Source organism: Phaeodactylum tricornutum, chromosome 10 (assembly GCF_000150955.2).
Source record: "Phaeodactylum tricornutum CCAP 1055/1 chromosome 10, whole genome shotgun sequence".
In the NCBI taxonomy this organism is placed as follows: Eukaryota; Bacillariophyta; class Bacillariophyceae; order Surirellales; family Neidiaceae; genus Phaeodactylum; species Phaeodactylum tricornutum.
The window spans coordinates 481945-495254 of record NC_011678.1 but is presented as its reverse complement, the minus strand read 5'-3'; the positions used below and the strand labels follow the sequence as shown (position 1 = coordinate 495254).

The window sequence follows — 13310 nt, the reverse complement described above, 5'->3', positions numbered from 1 at the left end:
TTGAGCTCATCAACCTCACGCTCAACGACGACCCAAACATGGAAGTAACCCTACCAACTCCATCGTCTTCTCATGCATTGCTCCGATCTGGATCACAGTACTTTGCTGAGGAAGAAGCGTTTGAAGTGATCGTCACGGTCGATCCCGAACAACTCAAAACAGCGGATCACGAAGACATCAAGCTGCGAAACTTGCCGACATCCTTTCATCTTTCCGGCGAAGATCCGGAAGCTGGGGTGATTGCCAGTCCTGGCACTCGCGTGGACTCCACAGTAGTCGGGGGCGTGGACGATTTGATTGGTTTGACTCATTTGCACGAACCCGCTATTCTACACGCTCTTCGATTGCGTTACGATGCGGACATCATTTACACCGCCACCGGACCTATTTTGATTGCAGTCAATCCTTTCAAGAGAATGGACCACATCTACAACGATAGTGTTATGGAAACCTATCGCGTGCAGGGTGAAGAAGGAACTGTGAAAGCTTCTACTGTTACCACACCTTTCAAGAATCGCCGGGCAGCAGGTGAAGTGCCCTCGAAGCGACGTTTGGCACCGCATGTCTATCAGACCTCGGACGACGCATACCGTGCCATGATGCGAGGTATGGAGAACCATGAACTTCTTGGTAACCCCAAGACGTTACGGCGTGGACAGAGCGCAGTGGCGGCAGGTCAACGCAACGCACCGACAAACCAGAGTGTCCTAGTTTCGGGAGAAAGTGGAGCTGGAAAGACTGTCACCACCAAGATTGTGCTCAACTACTTTGCCATGCTTTCCAAACGCCGTGCTGAGACTACACGATCGACACCCAGCAAGAGTGGTAGTCCGGCGAGAGAAGGCGTCAGTATCGAGCAGCAAGTTCTGAAGAGTAACCCAATCCTGGAATCATTTGGTAACGCTCGTACCATTCGGAACGACAACTCTTCGCGATTTGGAAAATACATTGATATTCGTTTTACACGATCCGGAAAACTCTCCGGAGCCTCGGTGGAAACGTACCTTCTTGAAAAGGTACGCTTGATTCACCCTGGTCTGGGCGAACGTAATTACCATGTCTTTTACCAATTCTTGGCAGCCGCGACACCTCGGGAGCGTCGTGAACTATATATTGGAAATATGCAATACGGAGATTTCAGACTTCTAAGTCAAAGTGGTACTTACGACCGCCGCGACGGCGTTAGCGATGGAACGAACCATCAGGAAATGTTGGATGCTATGGTACGTACTATTTTCATGTCTTCCCTATACCACACAACAACTTTCCTCAAACTTTTTGTTTTGGTTGTATCAGTCTACGATGGGATTTTCTCCAGAGATAATACGATCCCTCATGCGGCTAGTCACCGGAGTGTTGTTTGCCGGAAACTGCACATTTACGTCGTCTCGGGACGGTGAGTCTTGCCGACTTGACGAGACAGATGCGGCCCTTGCTTGCGCCGCGCTCCTCGGGATTTCATTTGAAGGGCTGGCTGCCTCCTTGACCGCCCGTGTCATCCTCGCCGGTGATGAGATTGTTCATAAGCCGCTGACAATCGAAGAGTCCACCAAGGCCCTGGAAGCTTTAATAAAAGCAGTATATGGAGCAATGTTCGATTTCATTGTGGAAACTGTCAACGAAAGTATTGTCGACGAACGAGCAACTGATGGTACGGCATCAATCGGTGTCTTGGATATCTTTGGATTTGAGACTTTCGAGACCAATAGCTTTGAACAGCTGTGCATTAACTATACCAACGAGGCACTTCAGCAGCAATTTAACAAATATGTTTTCAAACTGGAGCAGCAAGAGTACGAGAAGGAGGGCATTATGTGGAAATTCATTTCATTCCCCGACAACCAGGATGTGTTGGATTTGATCGACAAGAAGCATACCGGTGTTTTGGCTCTTTTGGATGAACAATGCATTCTCCCAAGAAGTACGGACGAAAAGTACACTCGCTATCTGTACGGACGTTGCGATAATCACCCGCGTTTCAACGCTTCATCAGCACAACGCGTAGACCATCTATTCAGCATTGAACATTATGCCGGTTATGTTGAGTATAATACGGATTCTTGGATTGAAAAGAATAAAGACCAGCTTCCAGCTGCGTCGTCTGATCTTCTCAAGTCATCCACTTTTGAATTTATCAATGAGATTCAAAAGTTCGTTCGAAGTGAAGAACGTGCTGGGCGCGGAACAGTAGCCACGAAATCAGTCAGCTCCCAATTTTCAACACAATTGCGAATTTTGCGCGCCCGGATTGACGAGACCGTGCCGCACTACATTCGTTGTCTCAAACCTAACGACGAATTAGCTTCTGACTATTTCGAGCCGAAGAACGTTGTTGAGCAGTTGCGATGCGGTGGAGTCTTGGAGGCTGTCCGTGTCAGCCGTGCTGGTTATCCTACACGCTATCCACATGAAGTTTTTCTAGCCCGGTACTATATCCTTGGTGATCAAAGAGATGAAACGCCGCAGAGTCCTGTCTTCTCGCCAAACAGTCAGACGGAGAAGGAGACGCATCTCAAACGATTAATATCCAAAATCGCATTTGACTTGTGGTATAACGAACACCAACTCATGCAGATCTTGCTCCAAGTTGAGAAAGCATCCCGCGATCCAAACGGGCTGCAGAAATTTTCACAACGACTTGGTGTCCGTTCTAAGACGGCAAAGATCAACGCCGGACCACAAGCGCCACCATTTAATCTTGTCGTCGAGAGCTCGGTTATGACCCCTGAGGACCAACGTCGAAAGCGAGGCAAACAGGATCCCACTGCGGCCATGAGAGAACGTCGTGAACGCCACAATGTTTCACGACCAGAAAGTGTTTCCGAGTTCGAGTCATTGGATTTTGCTTCTCGATGTGCTGTGGCAGGTCTTCAACTCGGTCGTACGAAAGTCTTTTTGCGTCGTGAGGCATTCGACCGTATTGAAGGAATGCGCTCTGATAAATTTCATTTTGCCGCGTCCCTGATCCAGAAAGTTGTGCGTGGGAAGCTTGGTGTGACACACTACATGCAGATGCGCCAAGCTGTGATTATCATACAGAGCACTTTTCGCATGAAGCTTTCGTGCTATCGTGCAGAAGGTTTGCGCTATTTGGGTGCTATCGTCAAGATTCAAAATGCTTGGCGCGGGTGTTCCGCTCGCATATTCATGGAAGAAATCGTGATGGCTCGTCGCTACGCTGCTATTGTAATCCAACGGGCATTCCGGTTTCATACTATGCGCACATACCAGCCCTCCGAGGACGAAATCATCCGTGCTATCGTATCAATCCAGAGTATGCAGCGTGGTAGCAATGTGCGTAAATCACTAGCCGAGGCTGCTCGACTTGAACGGTTGGCGGCGTCGACAGCGCACTCGGTGCAATCGCCTGTCGAAACAATACAGCAAAGGCAGCTTACGCCAGTCAAAGCCGTTCAAGAGGATAGGGCAATTATGGACCACTCCGAGGCGGCTGTACTCTTTCGTGAAATTCAAGCTGAGAATTGGGCCATGGTTGAGGCGATTCTAGACAAAGCGCCTGAGCTGGCGGAGGCAATAGACCGAAAGACTGGGGAGCTTGCATTGCACAAGATTGCCCGGCACAACGGTGCATGGACTCTTTTGATCGACATGGTTTTGGTGCTTTTCCCGAAAGCACTAATTCACCGAGATAATATGGGTGCGTTGCCGATGCATCACGCTGCTGCACACGACAATCTTGCGGCGCTCGAAATTATCTACAGCGCGTACAAGGAAGGCGTCAATGAGAGCGATAAGATGGGAAGGCTCCCAATTCATGTTGCTGCGAACTACGATGCAGTCGATACAGTGAAGTTTCTACTGTCCAAGTCTCCTGAAGGAGCTTACACTATGGTTTACCGACCACCGGCGGACTCTGGCGGTGGCCTTCCTTTACACATCGCCTGCACTAATCATGCTTCGATTGGCGTTATCACTGCTCTTTTAGCCGAAAATTTTGCTTCCGCGAAGAGAACTGACGAAAACGGTGATCTTCCTCTGCATTTGCTCCTCCGATGTGGGGAAGCTGTCGACCCGGTTGTAGTAAAGACGCTATTGACTTGCTTTTCTAGTGCATTATCGCGAACGGATATGTTCGGTGACCTTCCTATTGCGATTGCAATTAAATATCAATGCAGAGCAGCTGTGATCAACGCAGTATTGATGCAGTATCCCGAGGCCGCCGGAGTGCTCAACGGAGAAAGTCACAGCCCACTGTTCCTTGCATTTGAGCACAACGCCGACGATCGAACAATAATGGGTCTGTTGAATCATGCTCCAGAGCAAGCAACGGCAATCGACCGGAAAACGGGGCTTCTTCCCATTCAAGTCGCCACCGAAAACGAGCATTCTCATTTCATAGTTCACAACCTATTGAAACGTGATCTTCCTATTGATACAAGTGAGAAGGTGCGAGCTCAGCTCGTTCCGCATCGCTACTCTTGGAATCATATTGTCTCCAACACAGATGACTTGTATCACCAGGTCGTGACGAAGGTTTTGCAATCTTGCACTCAGCCTCAGGTACTCGCTCTAGCACACATAGAAGGGCCCGACGGGAAGATTGCTTTAGCATCTGCCACACCCGTGTGCAAGCACGAAATTCGAGTCATGCTACGTCTCTTTAACACACTTGAAGTGGTGAATCAGCGACCGGCGTATACTAACCCTGTTAGTGACACTCAGATCTTTTACGCTTTGCGATACGATCCTCCACTGCACCATAATGGACAGTATACCATTCTACACGAAGAGAAAAAAGATGGCGGCGAAAATGCTTATGTCGAAGACTTTGACGACCAATCGCAGGTTTCTGCAATATCTCGGCATAGCATTAGGACTACCTTGACAAGTCGCTCCCAGCAGAATATTGATGATAAGCTTCGCCATATCCGCAAAGAAAAGGGTCAGCAAGTTATTGCAAAGTTGACATCGCGATCTGAAGTTGTTGAGCGAGAATTGAAGATTCGCAAGGACTACCATTTATCTCGCCACTATGTTCCAGCGATTATAAGCGTGCATCACACGGTGCAGCATGCTGCATATTCCGAGGCCATGGCTGAGCCAGGTTATTGTATCACAATGGAAGGTGCTGATACAACGGCTGAGAATATGATGCTCGATCTACGTAAGCAGGGCAAGCGCATTCCTGAAAAAACGTTGAAGCGCATCGGAATCTCTCTTCTTCATATGCACGAGCACGGAATCATTCACGGCGATTTCGGAACCCACAATATTGGGAAGTTCGGAAGTAGATGGAAGCTATTGGGCGTTGGCGGAAGTGTCCCTATCGGCGGGTCAACAAACCCTGAACGTGGTTTTTATCATCCTCCGGAATCAATAACTGTCGATAACAGACGCGTTGTTGGCGGTAAGAAAAGTGCAGAAGCCTCAGTAGTGTCGATCACCGCGCAAGTGACGTACGACATTTGGGCTTACGGTGTTATTGTGTACGAAGCCATTGCCGGAGTTCCGTTGACGCCGTATGCATGTCGTGGGAAGCGTGCTATGACTTCTTTAGAGGTTGGAAAGATTGGATGCTGGGATGAACAAAGTGTACGGAAAGCACTTAAGCATATCCCAGATGATAAAGTTGCTCGGGATTTATTAAAGAGTTTGCTGCACCATGACCCCGACAAGCGTATCAATTCCATGAGGCATGTGTTGGAACATGCTTTTTTCAACGGCGGAAATCTTCCGAGTAACCGGGGAGGTCCTATGGATCAAGCCTCACCTCACACGGCATCCTCAAGCCCAAGCGCTAACTCTCGATCTACGTCCACGAGGGATTCCACAACACGCGGTGGCACTAAACCCAATACGAACATCGATCCTCCAATAATCAAAGCAGCCAACTCAGCAGAAAGCATAGAGAATCGTGAGAATTTCACGACCCGCAATGGCAGTGGCGCCAAGCGAGTTGTGATCGATGCACCAAGCAGCCCATCCAACTCGATGCGTTCCAGTCGCAGCTTAGGGGGTGGTCTTCGCAAGCTGCGCTCATCCCTGCGGCGACAAAATGCTTAACATTTGACGTTGTCAAACACTCTTCTAAAATCAGTTTAAATACATAAATATCATATCACCCAGCTGCAGCCCTTTCCTAAATTTAAAAGGGTGAGAGTACAATACGCAGCTGATGACAGTAACAGAAATAGAATGAATAATATTTTATTAAATTGATGATATCTATTATCAAATAATTGTACATCTCCACCCTTTTTCAAGATACCTAGGTAGATACGAGATGCATAAGTAACCTATTACACCAATTCGATGTCTCCATTGTTCTCCATGATGTTGTCTGCATTTGCCACATCAAACACATCCTCCCTTTTGTCTTTGGCTACACTTTCGATCGAATCATCACTTTCAGGGGGTACACCTTCGTCTAATCCCGCTTTGTAAGTACTATAGTCATTGGCTTCCTCATCCTCCAATGCTTCTTCTGATGCATCCTCCACAGGAATGTCATCCAGAAACTTTTATGCAAGCTTCATACACTTCTCAATCATACCATGGATAAAGTCATGTCCAGACTCCAGCAAATTGTCAAACTCTTTCAGCAGTTGCCGGTATACAATCTCTAGAGTTGAATTCACACTAAACTGCCTATCAATATTGCCCTTAATCAGAGCCCAAACATACTCCATTGGCTGTAGATCATTGTGGTATGGTGGGGTGAACAAGACTGTGTGTCCTTGCTTCTCTGCCAATCTACTGCATTCAAATTTCTCATTTGCAACAATCCAGGCTTTTGTCTGAGCTTTGACCATCGCAGCGGAGCATCCGGCCTTGGTCTCGATACCTTTTGACTAGATATTCAATACACTCGTGCTTTTGCATCTTCCCCCGCTTTGGCACTTGATCCCCATGTACCTTGTGATATGCTGCATCATCCATGTGGATAAGGGAAGGCTGAGAAGGCTGGTTAAGATTGGGTAGAAGTTGATGTTTTCACCAATCAACAAAATTTTCTCCATTGAAGGGAGTCACCTTTGTGACTATCCTTTTTCTGTGGGCAGAATGCCCATAGAATTCCTTTTACCAGTCCAGCCTTTCCAGATGCAAGTTCAAGGATGTCCACCAAAGGATCTGGTCCCTGAATAGCGGCAGCAAGACAGTATTGCCAACCTTTGTGCTTGTACTTACAAAATCTGATGTCCAAATCTTTACTTGGATCCAAGGTACTAAGTCTCATACTTGTTGTATTGTTCATGGATGTAACTTTTGTCCAAGTACACATTGCGCAGGTATCTGTTCCTTTGGCAATGCTTCATTGGCAAAAAGAGCTTGCACATACTCATGGCGCTCGAAGATAAGCACTGGATCTGGCGCAATGTCCTTTCGACGGCCCCGCCTGTACCCTTAGCCTTCCAGATACCGACGCACGTTACGATGGGCTGAATCAAACTCCGTTTTTGATAAAAGTCCAGTGCGCGGATCCGTTAAAATATGAACAATGTTCTCTTTCATAAAAAAATCCAACAGCTGACTCGCAGTGACTCGTTTCCTATTCATCCGTTCTTTTTGTACGAATTCGCGGAGAGCAATTGTGACGGCCTTTGTACGTGGGATCCGAGTCTCTCTCGGCAAAGGATTTCCGGCTCTCCCTTGCCCTTCAGCCCCACTGGTGTGAACAGAATGGTCCATGAGGTAGCTTGACATAATTTTACAGTAAAGCTTTGGACAAGCGCCAAAAGATCGGCAAACTGTCCGTTGGACTTGGGGTGCGGGTACGCTTCGACCCTTTCTCTTAGATTTCTTCGAAAGGTAGTCCTTCTTGCACCTCAGACTGGCCAGAATAATACGTAAAAGAAAGGTTTCGAGTAGGTCCGTTCCCTTGAGCTGCGTGGAAGCATGTCTTTCCATCGGCGAAAGGACCAATAGCGTGTTCGGTAACCGAACCTGTGTGCGTCCAGTCGCCTCTGGAGCCTCCAACCGGGCCGATTTCGACGCGGTTTCTGGGCAAGTGTCTTCCGTTACAACTTTTCTAGGTTCTCCGCCAGCTTTGGCGGTGTTGTCATCTGATAAAGCAGTGGAATCTTCATCTGAGTCCGCCATGGTGGGTTGTGTGAATTTGGCGATTTTCTATTTGCCTACGAGTTGGTGAAATGCTTCCCACTCCAGTCGTGACACTACTCCAAAGCAACTCATCGAGCCAATCCATCTCCGCAAGTGTTGATACAAAGCACAAGTCACTGACAGTGAAGTCAAGGGATGGCTATAAGTGTAAAATATGTAAGAGGAAGCGAAATACTGACAACTCCCGGTGAACTTTCATTGGGCTATCTCGGGTATACGTCACGATGGCCAGTCGCAATCTGGTATTACGTGTCCAATATTGCCGCTGGAACTGGCTAGCTGGTACCCCGTATTCGACGCTGCAAGCGACAAAAGGCTATAAGTAAAAATGAAACGTCGTAGATTGCAATTCCGATTCGAACAAGGTACATGTGGCGAACACGACGACATAATACTATGTTTACAAGGTCGGGAGGAAGTGAGCGAGTCCGGCTTCTTTGTTCGATTTTGAGTTTCAGCTCGATTCATCAGCGCAACGAATTCATAAAAACTTCCACCATGACAGTACCAACAACATTCTGCGAACTAGGTACCACTTCTACAACACCTGTTCCGTCGGTACCTTACCTACAGTTAGAAAAGGATCGAACAATACCCCCGCTCTCTGATTCTGCATACCAATCCAGCAACGTCAAAGGCCTAGTCGTACCCCAAAAGCCCCAACCCCAATCGGTTGTCACGCAACGCGAGGTCGGATTCCGCTCTCGTTTAAACCCTCCTATTCCACAAGATGACTACGACGATGACGATCATACCGCTTCCACTCTGGATACTGAAGCAACCGGACAATCAAACCCACTCAGCACACGTCGTCGGGGAATGAAAGTTCTAGATAACATCGCGTTCGTCCCGTTCGGTTCGCATTCCTCCGTGTCCCAAGAACCACTGGAAACGGTGCCAGGAACAACCTCATCCGACTCTTCCTCATCATCGTACTATACACCTAAACAAATTTTACACACACCGTTGAAATCTGCATTGCGTCGACGATCAGAAGCACCGGAAAGAACTTCCATCACACGCCTGAAACCTGGGGCAAACACCCAACGCCGCGTACGGGGATTGTGGAACGATCGCGCCAAGATTATCACGGATCCGTTTGCAGCCTTGCGAGACGAAACAATACAACATGTCTTTTCCTTTTTGTCATTGTGGGAGATGGGAAATATTGCGCGGACGTCACGGCGCTTTCGACACGTTGGCAGCACATTACCGAGCTCTTGGACGACTGTAGACGCAACAGAATTTGTGCAGCGCGTATCCTCCCGACAAATGTCCAGCGATGCGCGATTCACAACGGAAGCCTTGTCTAGGATTCTCACCAATCACGCTTCTTCCATAGAGTCTTTGACAATTCGTAATATCGGAGACAAGCTGGCACCCGAGTTCTTGTACATACCACCCAACTTGAAGCGTTTGGAACTTTCCGATTTTACAACACTCACCGATACACATTGGCACGTACTGTTGCTAACTTCTTCAGCGACCTCTGCTCCTAGCAGTGCCGGCATACATATCAACACAGTTCGTGGAAGCGTTAAAGCTCCAAACTTGCACGCCAATCCCGTGCGAATTACAGGATACCACCGGCTAGAAAGGGTCAAGTTAAGCTCTTGCCAACACATTTCGGAAAATGCATTACGCTCTGTAGTCTCGACTTGCCCCAATCTTCAAGAGCTGGTTTTAGAAAATTGCCCTGGAATTCAAAATCTGGATTATTTGAGCCCGGCGTGGAAGCGACAATCCGCTGTATCAGTCCCACGTGCATCGCGTTTGCAACCATCCCAGTCAAAGCAACAGCCATCGCCGGCAATGTTGAATATGTTCGCACCTCCGCCACCACGGACATCGCTGCACAATGTATCGGATCCGTCTACACCACCACAATCGCGCCCGTCTGCTGCTTTGGCTGCGTTATTTGCTCCACCCGGCACTTCGCCGCCGCATCGCAAAAACAGTTTGGTGGTGTCTGGAAACTTGACTCGGGTGCAGCTCGTTAACATGACCATTTCATCTAAAACTGCACTGTTACAATCATTGCAGGCAGTGCCCGGTAAAGTCCAGTTGGAATCGCTAATTATACGCTACAAGCTTGGCGAAGTTGCTTCGCCGCAACCCGAATCTACCGAATGGACACGAGAAGATTTATTATGCCTGACAGGGCTACTCGACCCGATACATTTGCAGGAGTTGGACATACCAATGGAGACATCCATGGCGCCTGCAGGCATGTTATTACCTGCCTCTGATATACTCGCTATGGCGAACAGCAGGAAGGATCTCGGCAAGTTCACCTCTTAACATATGTGTTGCAAGTATGATTGATTGGTGGAGAAATCGCATATTTTGTTTAGCCTGGAAACCACTTCATGTATTCACAGTTAGTAAACATCCTTGCCGCGATCGGTACATACAGAACATATCACTTGTAATTAGTAGTAGCAGACCATACCTTCACTAGTCTATGGCCACAAGAAGCAAATAACTTTTTTACACGTACTGCGCAGAGCGCTGCCTTTACCAACAAATACTTCGAGAGATCTTTTCCATTGGACAAAACATATCTCCATCTTCGGTCATGCGATCGTGTTCTGTTGCAATACGATCCACCAGCTTCGCACCGATATTTTTCAGCTCGGGTTGTCGAAACTTATAGTTTATCTTGGACAGCTTGTTGCTAAATACTTTGCTGTCGTTCCATTGAACGAAGACATCAGCAAAGTTAGCGTATCGAACGCGATCCTCGGGGTCGCAAATATCTTCTGGAACTCGTCTTCCGGGAAACCAATTTACAGGAAAGGGTTGGCGCAGCGTACCAATGCCAAAATTAGTCTTGCGAAAGACTTCGTGTGTAAAGTAATGATCAGTGGAATGAATGATCATGGCGTCGTAGATGATACTCGCGATAATATCGACTCGATCGAAACGCTGCAGATGGAGACCGAGATTGTCCCTTTCAACCCGCGCTGCATTGTCCATCTCGGCAATGAAAGCATCGACAAGCCCTTCATCCTCGTACTTCAACACGTTGGCCACATGTTCCTTGATGATCGGATAAAACCGCTTCAATCCCCGAATATACGGAATTTCTGTATTCGGCCCCTCTAACCATTTAGGTGGGCACGCGAACTCGTCAGTATAGAGATAGTAGTCAGTCGTGCGTTTGGCGTTGTTGCGCACAAACTCGCTGCCAGACATGGGGAAAGGCGTCCAGGGTTCCATCATCTTGACGAAGGCGGTAGGTGGTACACCTCTAGGTGCTGTTGCAGATGCTTCACCCGCCATGCGAATCAGAGCACTGCCTCCCAAGACAAGGTTACCTTGCACACCAAGGGCCTCCCAGTTGATTCGTGACGTATAACGAGTATGCGGTTCGAGTAACTTGTAAAGTACAGAGTTTTTGTGTTTCTTGCGCAACAAATTGTGAGTGGTGGCGGCGGCGGCATCCATAAACAGAAAGTGGACCCAGCTGTGACCAATACCGGCAATGAAGTAGCTAAGTGAAGTAAGGGCATGCATCTTGGCGAGCTCAAAGGTATCGTCGCCGTCTTTGGACCTTGTGATAGGGCCTTTTTCCTTGGTGTATATCGTAATTTCAGAGGATCTCTTATCGACTTCGATTTTATAGACTTGGTTGACGAACGTGTTTGCGTACGTATCGACAGCTTGGGTGCGACTCAAGTCTGCTACAAGTTTTGTGGCTGTGTTTTCAGTGTAGAAGGCCAATGGAGTGCGTTGAATAATATGGCTGATAAATTCTCCATCGGTTGGTAGTCGCTGTTCGCCCAAGATCTCATCGGCCGATCTCATTTGTTTGCGAAGGGTGAATAGTTTGGATTCGGAACGAATCAAGAACGGAAAGTAGCTCAGCATCCTCCCAAAATCAAAGCGTAGCTCCACCCAAGGGGTCATAGAATAAGTCATCATAAATCCGGCAAAACGCTTCATGGCAATTTTGTTCAGGGTGAAAGCTTTGGTTGCGGTGAACACGACACTTGAAATTGCGTTAACGAAAAACATTGCCAGAAGCAGCAGATTACTCCATCCGTAAACTCGCAAAAGGCGAAACATCCAACGAATCTAGTGAAAAAGCAGAACGGCGTGGTAAGTTCATAAATGTGGGCAGAAAACAGTTCGATAACTAGCGTCAAACTGCATGCTCCCCGGTCTCAATGACGGAACCCAAAGCTTCCTTGTCGACAACAACGAGAACGTACCGGCATCCATTTGGGTTTCAATTTAGGAGGCACAACTACTTCAAGTTTGCCTGGTGCCGGATCTGGAATGGCGACGCGCTGATGGTTGGCCTTGAGATTTCTTGGTAGGCTTTTCGTTGGACGTGTTACAAGGCTGCCAACTTCGGCCGAGAAAGCATAGGCCGAATGCGACAACCTGATGCTTGCGACCAAAGCTAACGTCGCCAAATTTCGGATGAAGCGCTTCATGGAGGCTTTTGAAGTTTTTTATTTTATTTCAAACAGGCATTTCGCAACAGAAAGAAATGAGATCCTTTTTTCAATTTCCTCTTAGCGCCGACAACACTTCATGATTCAAGTGACTGCTCACACAGTCAAAGAAAGACTGCATACCTCCTTGAATAATGTAAGTAATCGGGCGTTGATGCTGGTGCTCATAGGACGTGTTACTGCTAATATATACGTTAGACACTAATAGTAATCATGCGCTTCGAATTACATGCAGTGCAAACAAACATTTGAGATTTATCGATCGTTCCATAAGGGTAAAACATGCTCCTAAGATATCTTTGATAATTCCGAAAAACAGAGTTGAGGCAATATGTATCCGTTTGAACCGTAGGACTGTCCGACATATCTATGTTTCTTTTGATATTTTGACATAAAGGGCATAAAGACAAAATCAAGCCAATCGTTTGCGTTTGCCGTTCAAAAGAAAGCCTTTGTGTTAGGGTTCATGGTCTCCACCAAACAAATCGGACTGCTTGCTTTTAAACCTAAACCGTTTACATTAAAGGTCCTTTGACTGTGAAGAAAAATTCAGAGGTTTTGAACTGTTTATCGGAGATGCTCATAACAGCAGATTTGTGACTACCAAACAAAAGAAGCACTTTTCGTGCTTGAAGCATGGAAGGGGATGCTCATTCCTGCGAATTTATGTCTACCAAACAAAAGAAGCAATTTCTTCATGCTTGAAGCTTGGAAAGTTCTGTATCGGCCGATTGGATTGGTGCGGTCGTCACTTCACAAAAC

The 13310-nt window shown here is 47.4% G+C and overlaps 4 protein-coding genes across 4 annotated transcripts; 2 read left to right on the top strand and 2 right to left on the bottom strand.

Moving 5' to 3' along the window:
* Nucleotides 1–38: 38 nt before the first annotated feature.
* Nucleotides 39–3207, top strand: myoA1 (predicted protein; the record flags this gene model as incomplete). The annotated part of the gene is made up of 5 exons (XM_002180982.1): nucleotides 39–479; nucleotides 546–591; nucleotides 676–1223; nucleotides 1297–2467; nucleotides 2813–3207. Coding segments are annotated over 5 exons (2601 nt in total), but the record flags the coding sequence as incomplete, so codon positions are not given.
* A 3253-nt stretch (nucleotides 3208–6460) lies between these two features.
* Nucleotides 6461–8061, bottom strand: PHATRDRAFT_46488 (predicted protein; the record flags this gene model as incomplete). Its single annotated transcript, XM_002180805.1, has 1 exon — nucleotides 6461–8061. The coding sequence occupies one exon, from the start codon at nucleotides 8059–8061 to the stop codon at nucleotides 7366–7368; it is 696 nt and encodes a 231-aa protein (XP_002180841.1). The 3' UTR covers nucleotides 6461–7365.
* A 519-nt stretch (nucleotides 8062–8580) lies between these two features.
* On the top strand, nucleotides 8581–10401 carry PHATRDRAFT_46487 (predicted protein; the record flags this gene model as incomplete). The annotated part of the gene is made up of 1 exon (XM_002180981.1): nucleotides 8581–10401. One exon carries the CDS (start codon nucleotides 8581–8583, stop codon nucleotides 10381–10383), a length of 1803 nt encoding a protein of 600 aa, XP_002181017.1. The 3' UTR covers nucleotides 10384–10401.
* A 198-nt stretch (nucleotides 10402–10599) lies between these two features.
* On the bottom strand, nucleotides 10600–12527 carry PHATRDRAFT_46486 (predicted protein; the record flags this gene model as incomplete). Its single annotated transcript, XM_002180804.1, has 2 exons — nucleotides 10600–12162; nucleotides 12300–12527. 2 exons carry the CDS (start codon nucleotides 12525–12527, stop codon nucleotides 10600–10602), a joined length of 1791 nt encoding a protein of 596 aa, XP_002180840.1.
* Between the last annotated feature and the right edge of the window lie 783 nt (nucleotides 12528–13310).